Genomic DNA, 14,596 nt, shown 5'->3' with positions numbered 1-14,596 from the left:
CCTGCCGTCCCCAACGTCACAGATATCAGCCTTCAGCCAACTCAGTTCACTCCGTGTGATAGCAAATAATGGCCAAATGCTCTGTATATAGAAAAAACCATGGGCCCTGATAACATCCCAGCTGTAGCATTGAAGACTTGTAGTTTAAAATTAGCTGTGCCCCTAGCCAGGCTGTTTCAGTACAACTACAACATTGGCATCTACCTAAAATTGTGGAAAATTGCCCAGGTATGGCTTGTCCACAAAAAGCAGGATAAATCCAATCCAGACTCTCCACCAGTCTACTCTCAATCAAAAGCGAAATGATGGAAGGTGCCATTGGCAGTGCTATCAAGTGGCACTTATTCACCAATAACTTGTTCACTGATGTTCAATTACATTCCCTCAGGGCCACTTGGCTCCAGACCTTATTATAGCCTTAGTCTAAATGCCAGGGAATGACCATCTCCAGGAAGAGAGAATCTAACCATCTGCCCTTAACATTCAGTAGCTGAAGCTCCTATCATCACCATCCAGGGGGTTACCATTGACTGGAAACTGAACTGGACCAGCCATATGTGTACTGTGACTACAAGTGCAGGTCAGAGGCTGGGAGTTCTGCGGTGAGTAACTCACCTCCTGACTCCCCAAAGCCAGTCCACCATCTACAAGGCACAATTCAGGAGTGTGATGGAATACTCTTCACTTCCTAGGATGAGTGCAATTCCAACAACGCTTAAGAAGATCAATATCATCCAGGACATAGCAGCCCACTTGATAAGTACCGCATCCGCCACCTTAAACATTCACTCCTTCCACCACCAATACCCAGTGGCCACAGTGAGTACCATCTACAATATGCACTGCAGCAAGTCATCTAAGCTTCTTTGACTGCACTTCCCAAACCCATCTCCTCTACCACCTAGAAGGATAAGAGCAACAAATACATGGGAACACCACCACCTGCAAGTTCCCCTCCAAGACACACACCATCCTGACTTGGAAATATATCGCTGTTTCTTCATTGCCAGTGCATTACCAGTCTTTAACTCTCTCCCTAATAGCACTGTTGGCATATGAACACCACATGGATTACAGCTTTCTTTTTTATTCATTCATGGGAAGTGGGCTTTGCTGGCTGGGCCAGCATTTATTGCCCATCCCTATTTGCGCTCGAGAAGGTGGTGGTGAGCTGCCTTCTTGAACCACTGCAGTCCACATAGTGTAGGTACACCCACAGTGCTGTTAGGAAGGGAGTTCCAGGATTTTGATCCAGCGACAGTGAAGGAACGGCGATATATTCCCAAGTCAGGATGGTGAGTGACTTGGTGGGGAACTCCCAGATGGTGCTGTTCCATCTACCTGCTGCCCTTGTCCTTCTAGATGATAGTGGTTGTGGGTTTGGAAGGTACTGTTGAAGGAGCCTTGATGAATTCCTGCAGTGCATCTTGTAGATGGTACACACTGCTGCTACTGTGCATCAGTAGTGGAGTGAGTGAATGTTGGTGGATGTGATGCCAATCAAGTGGGCTACTTTGTCCTGGACGCTGTCAAGGTTCTTCAGTGTTGGAGCTGCACTCATCCAGACAAGTAGGGAGTATTCCATCACACCCCTGACTTGTGCCTTGTAGATGGTGGACAGGATTTGGCAAGTCAGGAGGTGAGTTACTCGTCGCAGGATTACTCGTCTCTGACCTGCTCTTGTAGCCACAGTATTTATATGGCTAGTCCAGTTCAGTTTCTGGTCAGTGGTAACCCCCAGGATGTTGATAGTGGTGGTAATGCCGTTGAACATCAAGGGGCGATGGTTGGATTCTCTCTTGTTGGAGATGATCCTTGCCTGACACTTGTGAGGTGCAAATGTTACTTGCCACTTGTCAGCCCAAGCCTGGATCTTGTCCAGGTCTCGTTGCATTTGGACATGGACTGCTTCAGTGTCTGAGGAGTTGCGAATGGTGCAGAACATTGTGCAATCATCAGCGAACATTCCCACGTCTGACCTTATGATGGAAGGAAAGTCATTGATGAAGCAGCTGAAGATGGTTGGGCCGAGGACACTACCCTGAGGAACTCCTGCAATGATATCCTGGAGCTGAGATGACTGACCTTCAACAACCACAGCCATCTTCCTTTGTGCTAGGTATAACTCCAACCAGCGGAGAGTTTTCCCCCTGATTCCCATTGACTCCAGTTTTGCTAGGTCTCCTTGATTAAATGCTGCCTTGATGTCAAGGGCAGTCACTCTCACCTCACCTTGGGAGTTCAGCTCTTTTGTCCATGTTTGAACCAAGGCTGTATTGAGGTCAGGAGCTGAGTGGCCCTGGCGGAACCCAGCTGGGCATCAGTGAGCAGGTTATTGCTAAGCAAGCACCGCTTGATAGCACTGTTGGTGACCACTTTCATTGCTTTACTGATGGCGGAGAGTAGACTGATGGGGCGGTAATTGGCCAGGTTGCATTTGTTCTGCTTTTTATGTACAGGACATACCTGAGCAATTTTACGTATTGCCTGGTGGATGCCAGTGTTGTAGCTGTACTCGAACAGCTTAGCTAAGGGCGCGGCAAGCTCTATAGCTCAAGTCTTCAGTACTGTTGCTGGAATGTTGTCAGGGCCCATAGCCTTGCACGACCCGGTGCCTTCAGCTGTTTCTTGATATCACGTGAAGTGAATTGAATTGGCTGAAGACCGGCATCTGTGATGCTGGGGACTTCCGGAAGAGACCGAGATGGACCATCCACTTAGCACTTCAGGCTGAAGATTGTAGCAAATGCTTCAGCCTTATCTTTTGCACTGCTGTGCTGGGCAACCCCATTATTGAGGATGGGGATATTTGTGGAGCCTCCTCCTCCTCCAGTGAGTTGTTTAATTGTCCACCACAATTCATGACGGGATGTGGCAGGACTGCAGAACTTAGATCTGATCCATTGGTTGTGGGATTGCTTAGCTCTCTCTATCACTTGCTGCTTATGCTGTTTGGCATGCAAGTAGTCCTGTGTTATAGCTTCACCAAGTTGACTCCTCATTTTTAGGTATGCCTGGTGCTGCTCCTGGCATGCCCTCCTGCACTCTTCATTGAACCAGGGTTGATCTCCTGGCTTGATGGTAATGGTGGAGCAGGGGATATGCTGGGCCATGAGGTTACAGATTGTGCTCGAGTACAATTCTGCTGCTGCTGATGGCCCACAGCGCCTCATGGATGTTCATCTTGAGTTGCTAGATCTGTTCGAAAACTATCAGCACGGTGGTAATGCCACACAACACGATGAAGGGTATCCTCAATGCGAAGGCAGGACTTGTCTTCACAAGGACTGTGCGGTGTTCACTCCAATCGATACTGTCATGGACAGATGCATCTGTGGCAGGTAGGTTGATGAGGATGAGGTGAAGTGTGTTTTTCTCTCTTGTTGGTTCCCTCACCACCTGCCGCAGACCCAGTTTAGCAGCTATGCCCTTTAGGGCTTGGCCAGCTGTGGTGCTACCGAGCCACTTTTGCTGAAAGACGTTGAAATCCCCCACCCAGAGTACATTCCTTCAAGTGGTGTTCAACATGGAGGAACACTGATTTATCAGCTGAGGGAGGGCAGTATGTGGTAATCAGCAGGAGGTTTCCTTGCCCATGTTTTACTTTCATGGATCCGGAGTCAATGTTGAGGACTCCCAGGACAACTCCCTCCCGACTGTATACCAGTGTGGGACATACCCAGGGGTGGTAATGGTCATGTCTGGGACATTATCTGTCAGATATGATTCCATGTTTCTTGGCTAGTCTGTGAGACAGCTCTCCTAATTTTGGCACTAGCCCCCAGATGTTGGTAAGGAGGACTTTGCAGGGTCGACAGGACTGAGTTTGCCGTTGTCGTTTCCAGTGTCTTGGTGTAGTTTGACTGAGTGCCTTGCTCGGGCATTTCAGAGTCAACCACATTGCTGTGGATCTGAAGTCACATGTCGACTAGACCAGGCAGATTTCTTTCCCTAAAGGGATATCAGTGAACCAGATGGGTCTTTACGCAATCGACAATGGATTCATGGATTGCCATCATTAGACTTTCAAATTCCACCATCTACCATGGCGAGATTTGAACCTGGGTCCCCAGAGCGTTACCCCAGGTCTCTGGATTACTAGCCCAGCGACAATACTACTGCGCCATCGCCTGCCCTGTTCAAGAAGGTGGCTAGCCACCACCTTTTCAAGGGCAATTAGGGATGGCTAACAAATTCTGGCCTAGCCAGTAATGCCTACATCCCACAAACAAATAAAAAAGAAGAGTGCTCAGCAGTGCCTGCTCACTGTATCCCAGCATTCGTCAACAGAGAAGAGGAGGTAAAGGAGAAAACTGGGAAAAGAATTGAATGATAATTGGTTACAATAACAGAATCAAAATGTTGAAAGGTCAATAACCTGAAATGCGACTCTCTTTCTCTCTCCACAGATGCTGCCAGACTGCTGAGTATTTTCAGCATTTTCTGTTTTTATTTCAGATTTTCAGCATTTTCAGTATTTTGCTTTCGTGCTACTGAGGAATCTATGCAGGTTATGTTACTGAGTAATCTCTACAGGTTATGTTATTCAGTAATCTGTACAGGTTATGTTACTGAGTAATCTGTACAGGTTATGTTACTGAGTAATCTCTACAGGTTATGTTATTTAGTAATCTGTACAGGTTATGTTACTGAGTAATCTGTACAGGTTATGTTCCTGAGTAATCTCTACAGGTTATTTTACTGAGTAATCTGTACAGTTTATGTTTCTGTTTGCCCAGTATAGAGTTTGTGCTCCACAAGCACAAACCCCATTTACCCAAGTCCAGAGATTTTAGGTGCAGGTTGACAAGAGCCAACATTTAGGGATGCTGTTGCTGTTAATCAAATAAACAAGATTCTGGTAACATCACCATTTGTAAGTTTTCTATCTTTTCCATCTTGATATGAATGTACCCTGCTGTTCCTTTATCATCACTGGGTCCCTAGCACCATCATTGGTGCACCATCAGCACAAGATCTGCAGCAGGTCAAAGAGAAGGCCCACCAGCGTCACTTTTTTAGAACAGATAGGGACAGACAATAGATGTGACCTTGCCTAGAGTCGCTTACATTCTGAGAATTTTTTTAAAAACATGCAATTTACCAACACACAGCATTGGCAAACTTTTACTGCTTGTCCAACTGGTACCACCCCTTTCGGACCCTGGCTTGCAGGGTAATCTGGAACTATGAGAGAAGATTACCAGTTCCCTGTGACATAATTACCCCTACAGGTCTATATTATGCGTGTGCCTCCCTTCTATAGCCTGAGACCATTTTATGTGTGAAACTTCACAAAATTCAGATTGATTGGTCAATAATCAACAACGATCTGGTGACTACAGACATGCATGGCTCTGGTAACTCAGATTTTAACAATTTTATCTTGTATTGTGGAAGTACCTAGAAGCCAAAGCATATTAGTTTTCACAAAAGCAAAATACTGCAGATGCTGGAAATCTGAAATAAAATCAGAAAATTCTGGAAATACTCAGTCGGTTAGGCAGAATCTGTGGGGAGAAAACAGCATTAACACAATATCATATGAAATAGGAGCAGGAGTAAGCCATGCGGTCCTTCGAACCTGCTCTGCTATTCAATACGATCGTGGCTGACATTCTGACACTACTTCACTTTCCTGCTGGCTTCCCATTTTTTTGATTCCCTGAGAGATCAAAAATCTGCCCATCTCAACCTTGAATATACGCAACCACAGCCCTGACAAAAACTCTCCGACCTGAAATGTTAGCTTTGCTTCTCTTTCCACAGATGCTGCCAGCCCTGCTGAGTATTTCCTGTATTTTCTGATATTATTCTCCTCTTTACTGTGTGTTCTAACAGAGGGAAGCAGGAAAAAGAAATACGCACAAGAAATGTTGAAATCACTGAATCATTTCGATGACCGGTGTATTGAAATACGTCTTGTAAACTTAAGGACAACGAGTCGATTGAAAAAACGCTACCAGGTCAGTTTTAAGAATGCAATTCTTTTGTATTTTCTCTGTATATCAGTTAAGGATAGGATTAGGCTTATACATAATGCCAAATGTCCCACCCCAGACTGTGTCCTTGCTCAAATAGCCCAATGGCACTCATTGCTGAGGGTCAAACATGAAGACAAGTCCTTGGGTGAGGGATTGTGCTGGTGGACTATGCAACTGTAATATCGTAAAAGTTGCCTTCTTGAGAGAACAGATAAGAAGACAGAAATGGAATTTAGGAGGATGGAATTTCTCTCTAATATATTTCCTCTAACCATTCCAGAAACCTGTGTTATAGACAAGATTTGTACACTTGATTTACAAGTTCTGGTCCACTGTGGCATTGTTTAAAATGAGTCTCCAGTGAAGCATGTTATTTATAAATCATTATATCACATCTAACCAATTGATTCGGACATTAAGGGTATGAAATGTATTGACGATTGCTTCCAGATCACTGTCTCACTGGATAGAACAGTCACCATCAATGTTGACTCCCAGGCTATTGATGGTGGTGGGGGGATGGTGGGGGTGATTCAAGGACTGTCCTTGTACTGATAAATGCTGGGCCGATTACCGCCTTATCCGATCTGCCATCTCCATCAGCCTGGCTCCCAAACAATGGAGGTGACAAAAGCAATACTGCAAGAAAATTAACATTGAAGACCTCAAAGATCTCACCTAGGTGGCTCTTCCCAGTTAGCACCTCACTATAAACCTCTCAACCTCCAGCCACCACGAGTTACAGTGTGCCCATAGTGCCTGCTGGACACTGACGTCCACCATTACAAGCCTGCAAAGAGCTTGAAACATCGAGTTTGTTGAAAATGACCAAGAGATACAGGAAGCTAAAAGCTACTGCGGATGCTGGAAATCCAAAACAAAAACAGAATTGAGATACAGGACCTAACTAAGTGTAACCACCAAGCTTTCGCAGACTGGAAACTTCACCACATCTCAAGAGAAGCACAGCAATCCTACAGGCTGCTGAAGGCAGCCCTACAGCATTAAATCCGCAGCATAAAGAACAAATGGTAGATAGAAAGAGCACGATAAATCCAACAACTCGCAAACACCAAACAACATGAGTGGTTTCTTCAGTGAACCAGGTGAGTTGTTACACAATCGATAATAGTTTCATGCTCACCATTACTGAGACTAGCTTTGAATTCCAGATTTATTAATTGAATTTAAATCCCACTAGCTGCCAAGGTGGGATTTGAACCTGAGCCACCAGAACTTTAGCCCAGGTCTCTGGATTACTAGCCCAGTGATATTACCACTACGCCACTTCTGCCACACGGAAGATCATTGCAACTGCCTTCCCAGTGGCCAATGAACTCCTTGCAGAGTCACAATGCGTTTTCATCCATAGGGAAGCATCACAGACATGATTGAGGCAAATTCAAAAAAAATGCAAGGAACAGAAACAACTTCTGTACATGTTCTTTTTCAACCTCACAAAAGCCTTTGACTCTGTCAATTGTGAAAGCTCATAGTGTAGCCTCCTCAAATTTGGCTGTCCTCAGAAATTTGTCACCATCCTCTACCTACTCCACCAACAGAATTACCACAGACTCTGCCTCAGTGAAAACAGAAGTCAAACAAGGTGGCATCATTGCACTTATCCTTTTCCCCATTTTCCTCATTGCAGTCCTGTACCTCACCTCCAGCAATTTACCCACAGGTGTGGAGATAATCAATAGAACAGACTGGAAACTGTTCAACCAATGCCGCCTTCAATCTAAAACCAAAATCACTCCAACCTCATTCATTGAGTTTCAGTATACCTTTGACACTTGTGAGTGCACTCACTCAGAAATAGAGCTCCAGGTCATTGTCAACTCCTTCGAAGCATATGAGAAAATGGGCCTTTTGCTAAACACCTGGAAAACTAAGGTCCTCTTCCAACCAGTCACACAGCACAACACCTCCCTTGTTGATAAAGATCAATGGTGAGATCCTGGAAAATGTGGACTGTTTTCCATATCTTGGGAACCTCCTCTTGGTGAAGGCAGATAATAGATGATGAAATTCATCATCGTCTTCAATGTGCCAGTTGAGCCTTTGGCCAACTGAGGAACAGAGTATTTAAGAACCAGGATCTCAAACCACATTATAAGGTCATGGTTTACCGGGTGGCAGTGATCCCTAGGCTCCTATATGCTTTGGAGAATTGGACAACCTACAGCAGAGATTGGACAATCTACACCAAAGCACTGGAGAAGTACTATCATTGGTGCCTTTGGAAGATCCTCCAAATCCGGTGGCAAGGAAGTTGGTCCAATAGTAGGCCCCTCTCCCAAGCCAACGTCACCAACATGAAAGCGCTAATCATTCAAAGCCAGCTGCACTGTGTGGGATATGTGGTTCGTATTTTTTTATTAATTCATGGGATATGGGCATCACTGGTTAAGCCAGTATTTATTGCCCATCCCTAATTGCCCTTGAGAAGGTGGTGGTGAGCTGCCTTCTTGAATCACAGCAGTCCCTGTGGTGTGAGTACACCCACAGTGCTGTTAAGGGCAGGAGTTCCAGGATTTTGACTCAGCGACAGTGAAGGAACAGCGATATATTTCCAAGTCAGGATGGTGAGTGGCTTGGAGGGGAACTTTCAGGTGGTGGTGATCCCATATGTTTGCTGCTCTTGTCCTTCTACAGCGGAAACCTTCAGAAATTTCCTCAAAACACCCCTGAAGAGGCTAAACATCCCCATCAATTCATGGGAGTTTTGTGACTGACCAAAATGGAGAAGATTTATTCAGAAGGCACTGAACACATCGAGAGACTTCGGTGGGAGGACACAGAAGTGAAGTTGAGGCATTGGAGGGAGCACAAACCTCCCAACACTTCACTTGCCCGACCCTTCAAGCACTACCTGCCCCACATGTGGCAGAGTCAGCAGATTGGACTGATCAGCCATCTCAGAACTCATCAAACTGGAGTGGAAGCAAGTCATCCCCAATCCCAATGGACTGCCTAAGAAGAAGAAAATAGCAGTGATCACACTTTAAAAAAATACTTCAATGAATGTAAAATACTTTAGAGCATTCTAAAGTTGTGAAAGGCGCTATATAAATGCAAGTCTTTTTTTTTCATTTCTTTTTATGGCAACCGACAGGGCAAATATGTGGCTGTAAGGTGCAGGAAAGAAGTTGAGATGCTTTGCTCCAACAAATTCCACCCTTTGTTTTCTCACTCAGTTATCTCACCTAAATAAAACCATTTATCATTAAATTTGATGTGAATACATATTCTGTTTGTTTTTAAAGACAGAAGAGTTCTGTGCCAGCAACTGATACACTCTTGCCATTCTACTCTGGCATGATTCTTGTGCTTTTTCAGCTTCTTTTGTTTTGCTTAAAATAATGTTGGATTTCACCTAGCTCTTCCTATTCAATGTTGTTTCATTTTATTATTTTTATAGGAACGTGTCGATTGTTACCCGAATCTGAAAGTGAAAGAAAATCCAGGCTTCAAAACATCTTGTCAGGCCTGTGAGTTGCAACGCTACTGTAGATTTACAATCACCCTATCCGGACAGCTATACGATAGCAAGAGTTTGGAACAAGACAACTTCATGTCAAATGACAAACAGGTAACCCAAAGGGATACAGTGAGAAAGGATGAGATTCACTGGACCAGTGATGCAGAGCCCAGGCTAACACGCAGGGTACATGGGTTCAAATCCCAGCATATCAACTGGTGGAATTTACGTTCAATTAATACAACCTGGAAAATAAAGCTAGTTTCAGTAATCGTGAGTATAAAACTATTGTCATAAAAATCCCTCTGATTCACTTAGTGCCCTTTTGGGAAGGAAATCTGCCATCCTTACCTGGTTTGGCCTACACGTGACTCCAGACCCACAGCAATGCGCCTGACTCCTAACTGCCCTCTGAAATGGTCCAGCAAGCCACTAATTTCAAGGGAAATTAGAGATGGGCAAAAAATGCTGGCCTTGCCAACAATACCCACATCCCATCAAAGAATTTTTAAAAACCACAACGTTGCGTTGTTAAGGAAGCTATCACAGCTCTGAAAGTCTTGCAAGAGGGATAAACTCTGTGTACTACAATTATGATTGTACCTAGACACACTAACCAATGTTTATTTTTTTGTAAATTCCCTCAAATGAACCCATGGATGGCTGGAAAGTTCAGAGAAATGACCATCTCCCTCTGCTGGCTAATTTTGTAGCTTTTTTAGCTGATGCACAGTGACTTGAAAGATGCGCTAACATAGTAAAAAAAAGTAGCATCACAACTAGGTTTGAACTTTTCATCAACCATTATCCATTTACACAGACACATATATGCACACACACACATAGGCGCATACACACACACGCACGTACACATACACACACACAGACCAGACACAGAAACATGCACAGACACATACACACACAAACACACACACACACAAACACACACACACACACACACACATATATACAGACACACACACAAATACTCAAATATACACCCCCACACATACACACACTTACATATACACAGACACATACACAGACAGATACAGACGCATACACACAGAAACACACATACACTCATTCACACAGACAGACACACAGATGCACAAGCACACACACACATAAACACACACAGATACTCACAATCACACACACGCACACAGGCACTGACACACAGACACAGATGTACATACAGGAGCACATATATACATACACGCACAGATACACACATACACACACACACATACAGATACTCACACAAACACACACAGATACGCACACACATACACACACATACATTCTTTCTCTCTCTCACTCACACACTCTCTCACTCTCACACACACACACACACACACACACATTCACACACACACACATTCACACACACACTCACACGCACAGCCACAAACATGCACACAGACAGACACACACAGACACTCTCTCACATACACAGACATTCTCTCTCTGACACATACACCATACAACACACACACGCAACACACACACATGCACACAAGCAGGTGTAGACCATTTGGCTGGTCAAACCTGCTCCACCATTTATTACGATTATGGCTGATCTTGGGCTTCAACTCCTTTCCTGCTGGCTGCCCATATCCCTTGATTCCCTTTGAGACTAAAAATCTGTCTATCCCAGCCTTCAACATACTCAACGATAGAGCACCCACAACTCTCTGGGGTAGAGAATTCGAAATATTCGCAGCCCTTTGAGTGAAGTAATTTCTCCTCATCTCAGTCCTAAACGATCGTCCCCTTATCCTGAGGTGGTGCCCCATGTTTTAGATTCCTCGACCAGCGGAAACAATCTCTCTCTGTCGGCCCTATATTAAAACACCTTCAAAGTCTTTTATGCTTCAGTGAGATCACCCCCCATTCTTCTAAGCACCAGGGGTAGAATTTTCCCCCGTTGGGCGCAGGCAGGCGCAGACTCGAATGGCGCCCCCGATCGGGTCCGCACTGCCATTTTACATGGGCAGACCAATTAAGGCCCACCCAGTGTGATGTGCACCTGGAAGTGTGTACGCTCCCTGTGCGGGCGGGGGGGGATTCCCTGAGTCGGGAGTGCGATGTTTTGCGCACGCATGCGAAAGAGCACAGAAATCTCTGTGCCTCAAGGAGATTAGTTTTAAGTTTTAACAGTTCAATTAAGTGTTGCAAAAATGATTATGACATGTCCCCACATGTGAAACTGTCACATGAGCTGGGACATGTGCATTAACTTCAATAAAAATTTTTGAGAAAATTTAAAATCATTCATGAAACCTCATCCCGCCCGTGGATGAGGTTCCATGAAAAATGCGAAGGCCGCATGGGCTCTTCGCCTGCCTGTCATCCTTAAGGTTGGACGGGCAGCTCCATTAATTATTTTAATTGTTAGTTAAATGGCCTTAATGGGCCTTTGACAGTTCGGCGGGCGTGCAGTCGACTTGGCTGCATGCCCACCGAACTAAAAATCTAAATGACGCGCGGTGACGTCGGGACGCACGCCCGATGTCACCCTGCGTCATTTTACGCCTCGGTGAATGGGCCCCGCCCCCGATCACTGAGCCGAAGATTCTCCTCCAGAGAATATAGACCCAATTTACTCAGCCTCTCCTCATAAGACAACCCCCTCATACCAAGGACCAATGTAGTGAATCTTCACTGTACTGATTCCAGTGCAAGTATATCCTTCCTTAGATATGGAGACCAAAGCTGCACACAGTATTCCAAATGTGGTCTCACCAAATCCCTGTACAATTTTAGCAAGACTGCTTTATCCCTGTACTCCAATCCCCTTGCGATAAAAGCCAACATGCCATTTGCCTTCCTAATTGTGTGCTGTACCTACATGCTAACTTTCTGCATTCCTTGTACCAACATACATACCCAAGTCTCTTTGAACATCAACATTTACATGTTTCTCACCTTTTAAAAATATTCTGTTTTTCTATTACGGCCAAAGTGAATAACTTCACATTTCCCACATTAGACTCCATCTGCCATTTTGTTGCCCACTCACCTAGCCTGTCTATATCTCTTTGCAGCCTCTCTGTGTTCTCCCCAAAGCTACCTTTCCAGCTAGCTTTGTATCGTCTGTAAACTTAGATACCTTACTCTCTGATTCTTTGTCTAAGCCATTAATATAGATTGTAAATAGCTGAGGCCCCAGCATTCATACCTGCAGTGCTCCACTAGTCACAGCCTGCCAACTAGAAAGTGGCCCATTTAAACCCATTCACTGCTTCCTGGCTGTTAACTAATCCGCTATCCATGTTAATATATTACCCCCAACTTCATGAGCCCTTATCTTGCCTCTTAACCTTTTATGCGGCGCCTTATCGAATGCCTTTTGGAAATCCAGGTATACTACATCTACTGGTTCCCCTTTATCTGGCCTACTAGTTGCATCCTCAAAAAGCTCTAATAACTTTGTAAGACAGGAATTTCCTTTTGTAAAACCATGTTGACTTGTTCTAACCATACTATATTTTTTGAAGTGCATTGTTAAGACTTCCTTAATAATCAATTCCAGCATTTTCCCAATAACTGATGTTAGGCTAACTGGCCTATAGTTCCCTGTTTTCTCTCTCCCTCCATTCTTGAAAAGTGGTGTTATATTTTGTAAGGGAATCTATATTTTTAGATTTTTGTCTGTGTGTGCTTTAGGTGTGGAGCCATTCTAAGTGGGAGTAGTTAACTGGATATTGGAACATTAAGGTGCAGAATGTACCCAGCTTGGTTACATCAGATCCTGCCACAGGGCAGGGGCGGAACTCTGCTGGGAGATATTAATAAGTCCCATAGCAGCTCATGGGCAGTGAACAACAGCCTGTGGGCAGCAGACGAAGAGGAAGATCGACCCCATGCAGCTGTAGGGACTTGCTAAGATTAAGGCAAACAGGATGTCATGGTGAATTTCACTGTACTTATTGAAAAGCAGGATGGCTTTGTCAGTTGTGTTGACTTTTCTGGAGAGGAAAGATTTGTCCCTGAGTGATTTGTAATAATTAACCAAGGTTACATTGATCGCATTAGCAGAAAAATTGAAGATTAAGTTAAAAGCCGGGGCTAAAACTGCAGACATAATTGAGGTAATAGCCAGCGTTTGGAGTTAGAAAAAGAAAAGCCTGACACAGGTATAATGCAGCCTGAGTTGGCTAAAATTTAGTTGCAGATGAAGCAGTTTGGAATAGAAAGAGATAGAGAAAAGCAAAAGTTTGAACTTGAAAAAGAAGAAAAAGAAAGAGCAAAATAAATGGAAATGCAAAGGCTCGAACTGGAACTCCAGAGAAGAATTAGCAATGGAGGAAAGAGATAAGGAAAGAGACAGAGAGTTTCAAAGAGAAAGGGAAGAGAGATAGTTTGCCCTGGAAAAAGGAAAGCTTAGGTTATGGGGTGAAAGAGAGGCTAATAGTTTGGGTGATGAGCCAAATCCAAATTTTGGTTGAACAAGGAACCTTTGCCTAGTGCCTGAATTCACTGAGGACAGAGTTGAGAGATATTTTATCTCATTTGAAAAAGTGGCTACAAAGGTTAGGGTGGCCAAAGGATACATGGGTCAGGGGAATTCCCACCAATAGTCAATGGACGTTTTGTTAGTTCGCCAAATTTTCTGTCCTACCAGCGATGGGACCCGCCACAGGACTCTTATTTCGCAGAGGGTTTTAGTGGGGAAAACAATTAATGTTTATTCTACTCTTTCGGAAGAACAATCCTCAAATTATGAGACAGTTAAAACTGTGGTACTTAATGTTTATGAGCTTGTCCCTGAAGTGTATCAATTAAAATTTTGGACTTTTTAGAAAGGACCAAATTAATTTCCCAGGGAGAAAGAAACATGGGGCTGGTAGTTTTGAGCCCTGAAACCTGAATGGAATTTAAAGAATGTAAGAGAGCTAATGGTAATGAAAGTATTTCAAACAGCATCCCAATAGCCATCAGGTTACACATGGAAGACTGTAAGGAGACTCTGGAACATACAGTACCAGTAAAGGAAATGGGTGTTAAAACAGTGGCAATGGTACAACTGAACATGTTCCCTCATAACCTATAAGAATGGGGGATATAGCTCAGGATAGCCAAGGGAGTTCTTCCCTAGATGCTGATGAAGTAAATCAGGTTA

The 14,596-nt window shown here is 44.2% G+C and overlaps 1 protein-coding gene across 1 annotated transcript in view; it reads left to right on the top strand.

Moving 5' to 3' along the window:
- Positions 1-14,596, top strand: part of ccdc82 (coiled-coil domain containing 82) — a 105,774-nt gene that overhangs the window by 43,432 nt on the left and 47,746 nt on the right. Inside the window, exons 5-6 of the mRNA XM_078545812.1 lie at positions 5,842-5,966; positions 9,409-9,579. Of these exons, the coding sequence (XP_078401938.1) occupies positions 5,842-5,966; positions 9,409-9,579 (296 nt within the window). The remainder of the gene's footprint in view (positions 1-5,841; positions 5,967-9,408; positions 9,580-14,596) is intronic.

The sequence above is a fragment of the Cetorhinus maximus genome, chromosome 7, assembly GCF_964194155.1.
Source record: "Cetorhinus maximus chromosome 7, sCetMax3.hap1.1, whole genome shotgun sequence".
Classification (NCBI taxonomy): domain Eukaryota; kingdom Metazoa; phylum Chordata; class Chondrichthyes; order Lamniformes; family Cetorhinidae; genus Cetorhinus; species Cetorhinus maximus.
This window is presented reverse-complemented; position numbering and strand designations above follow the sequence as displayed.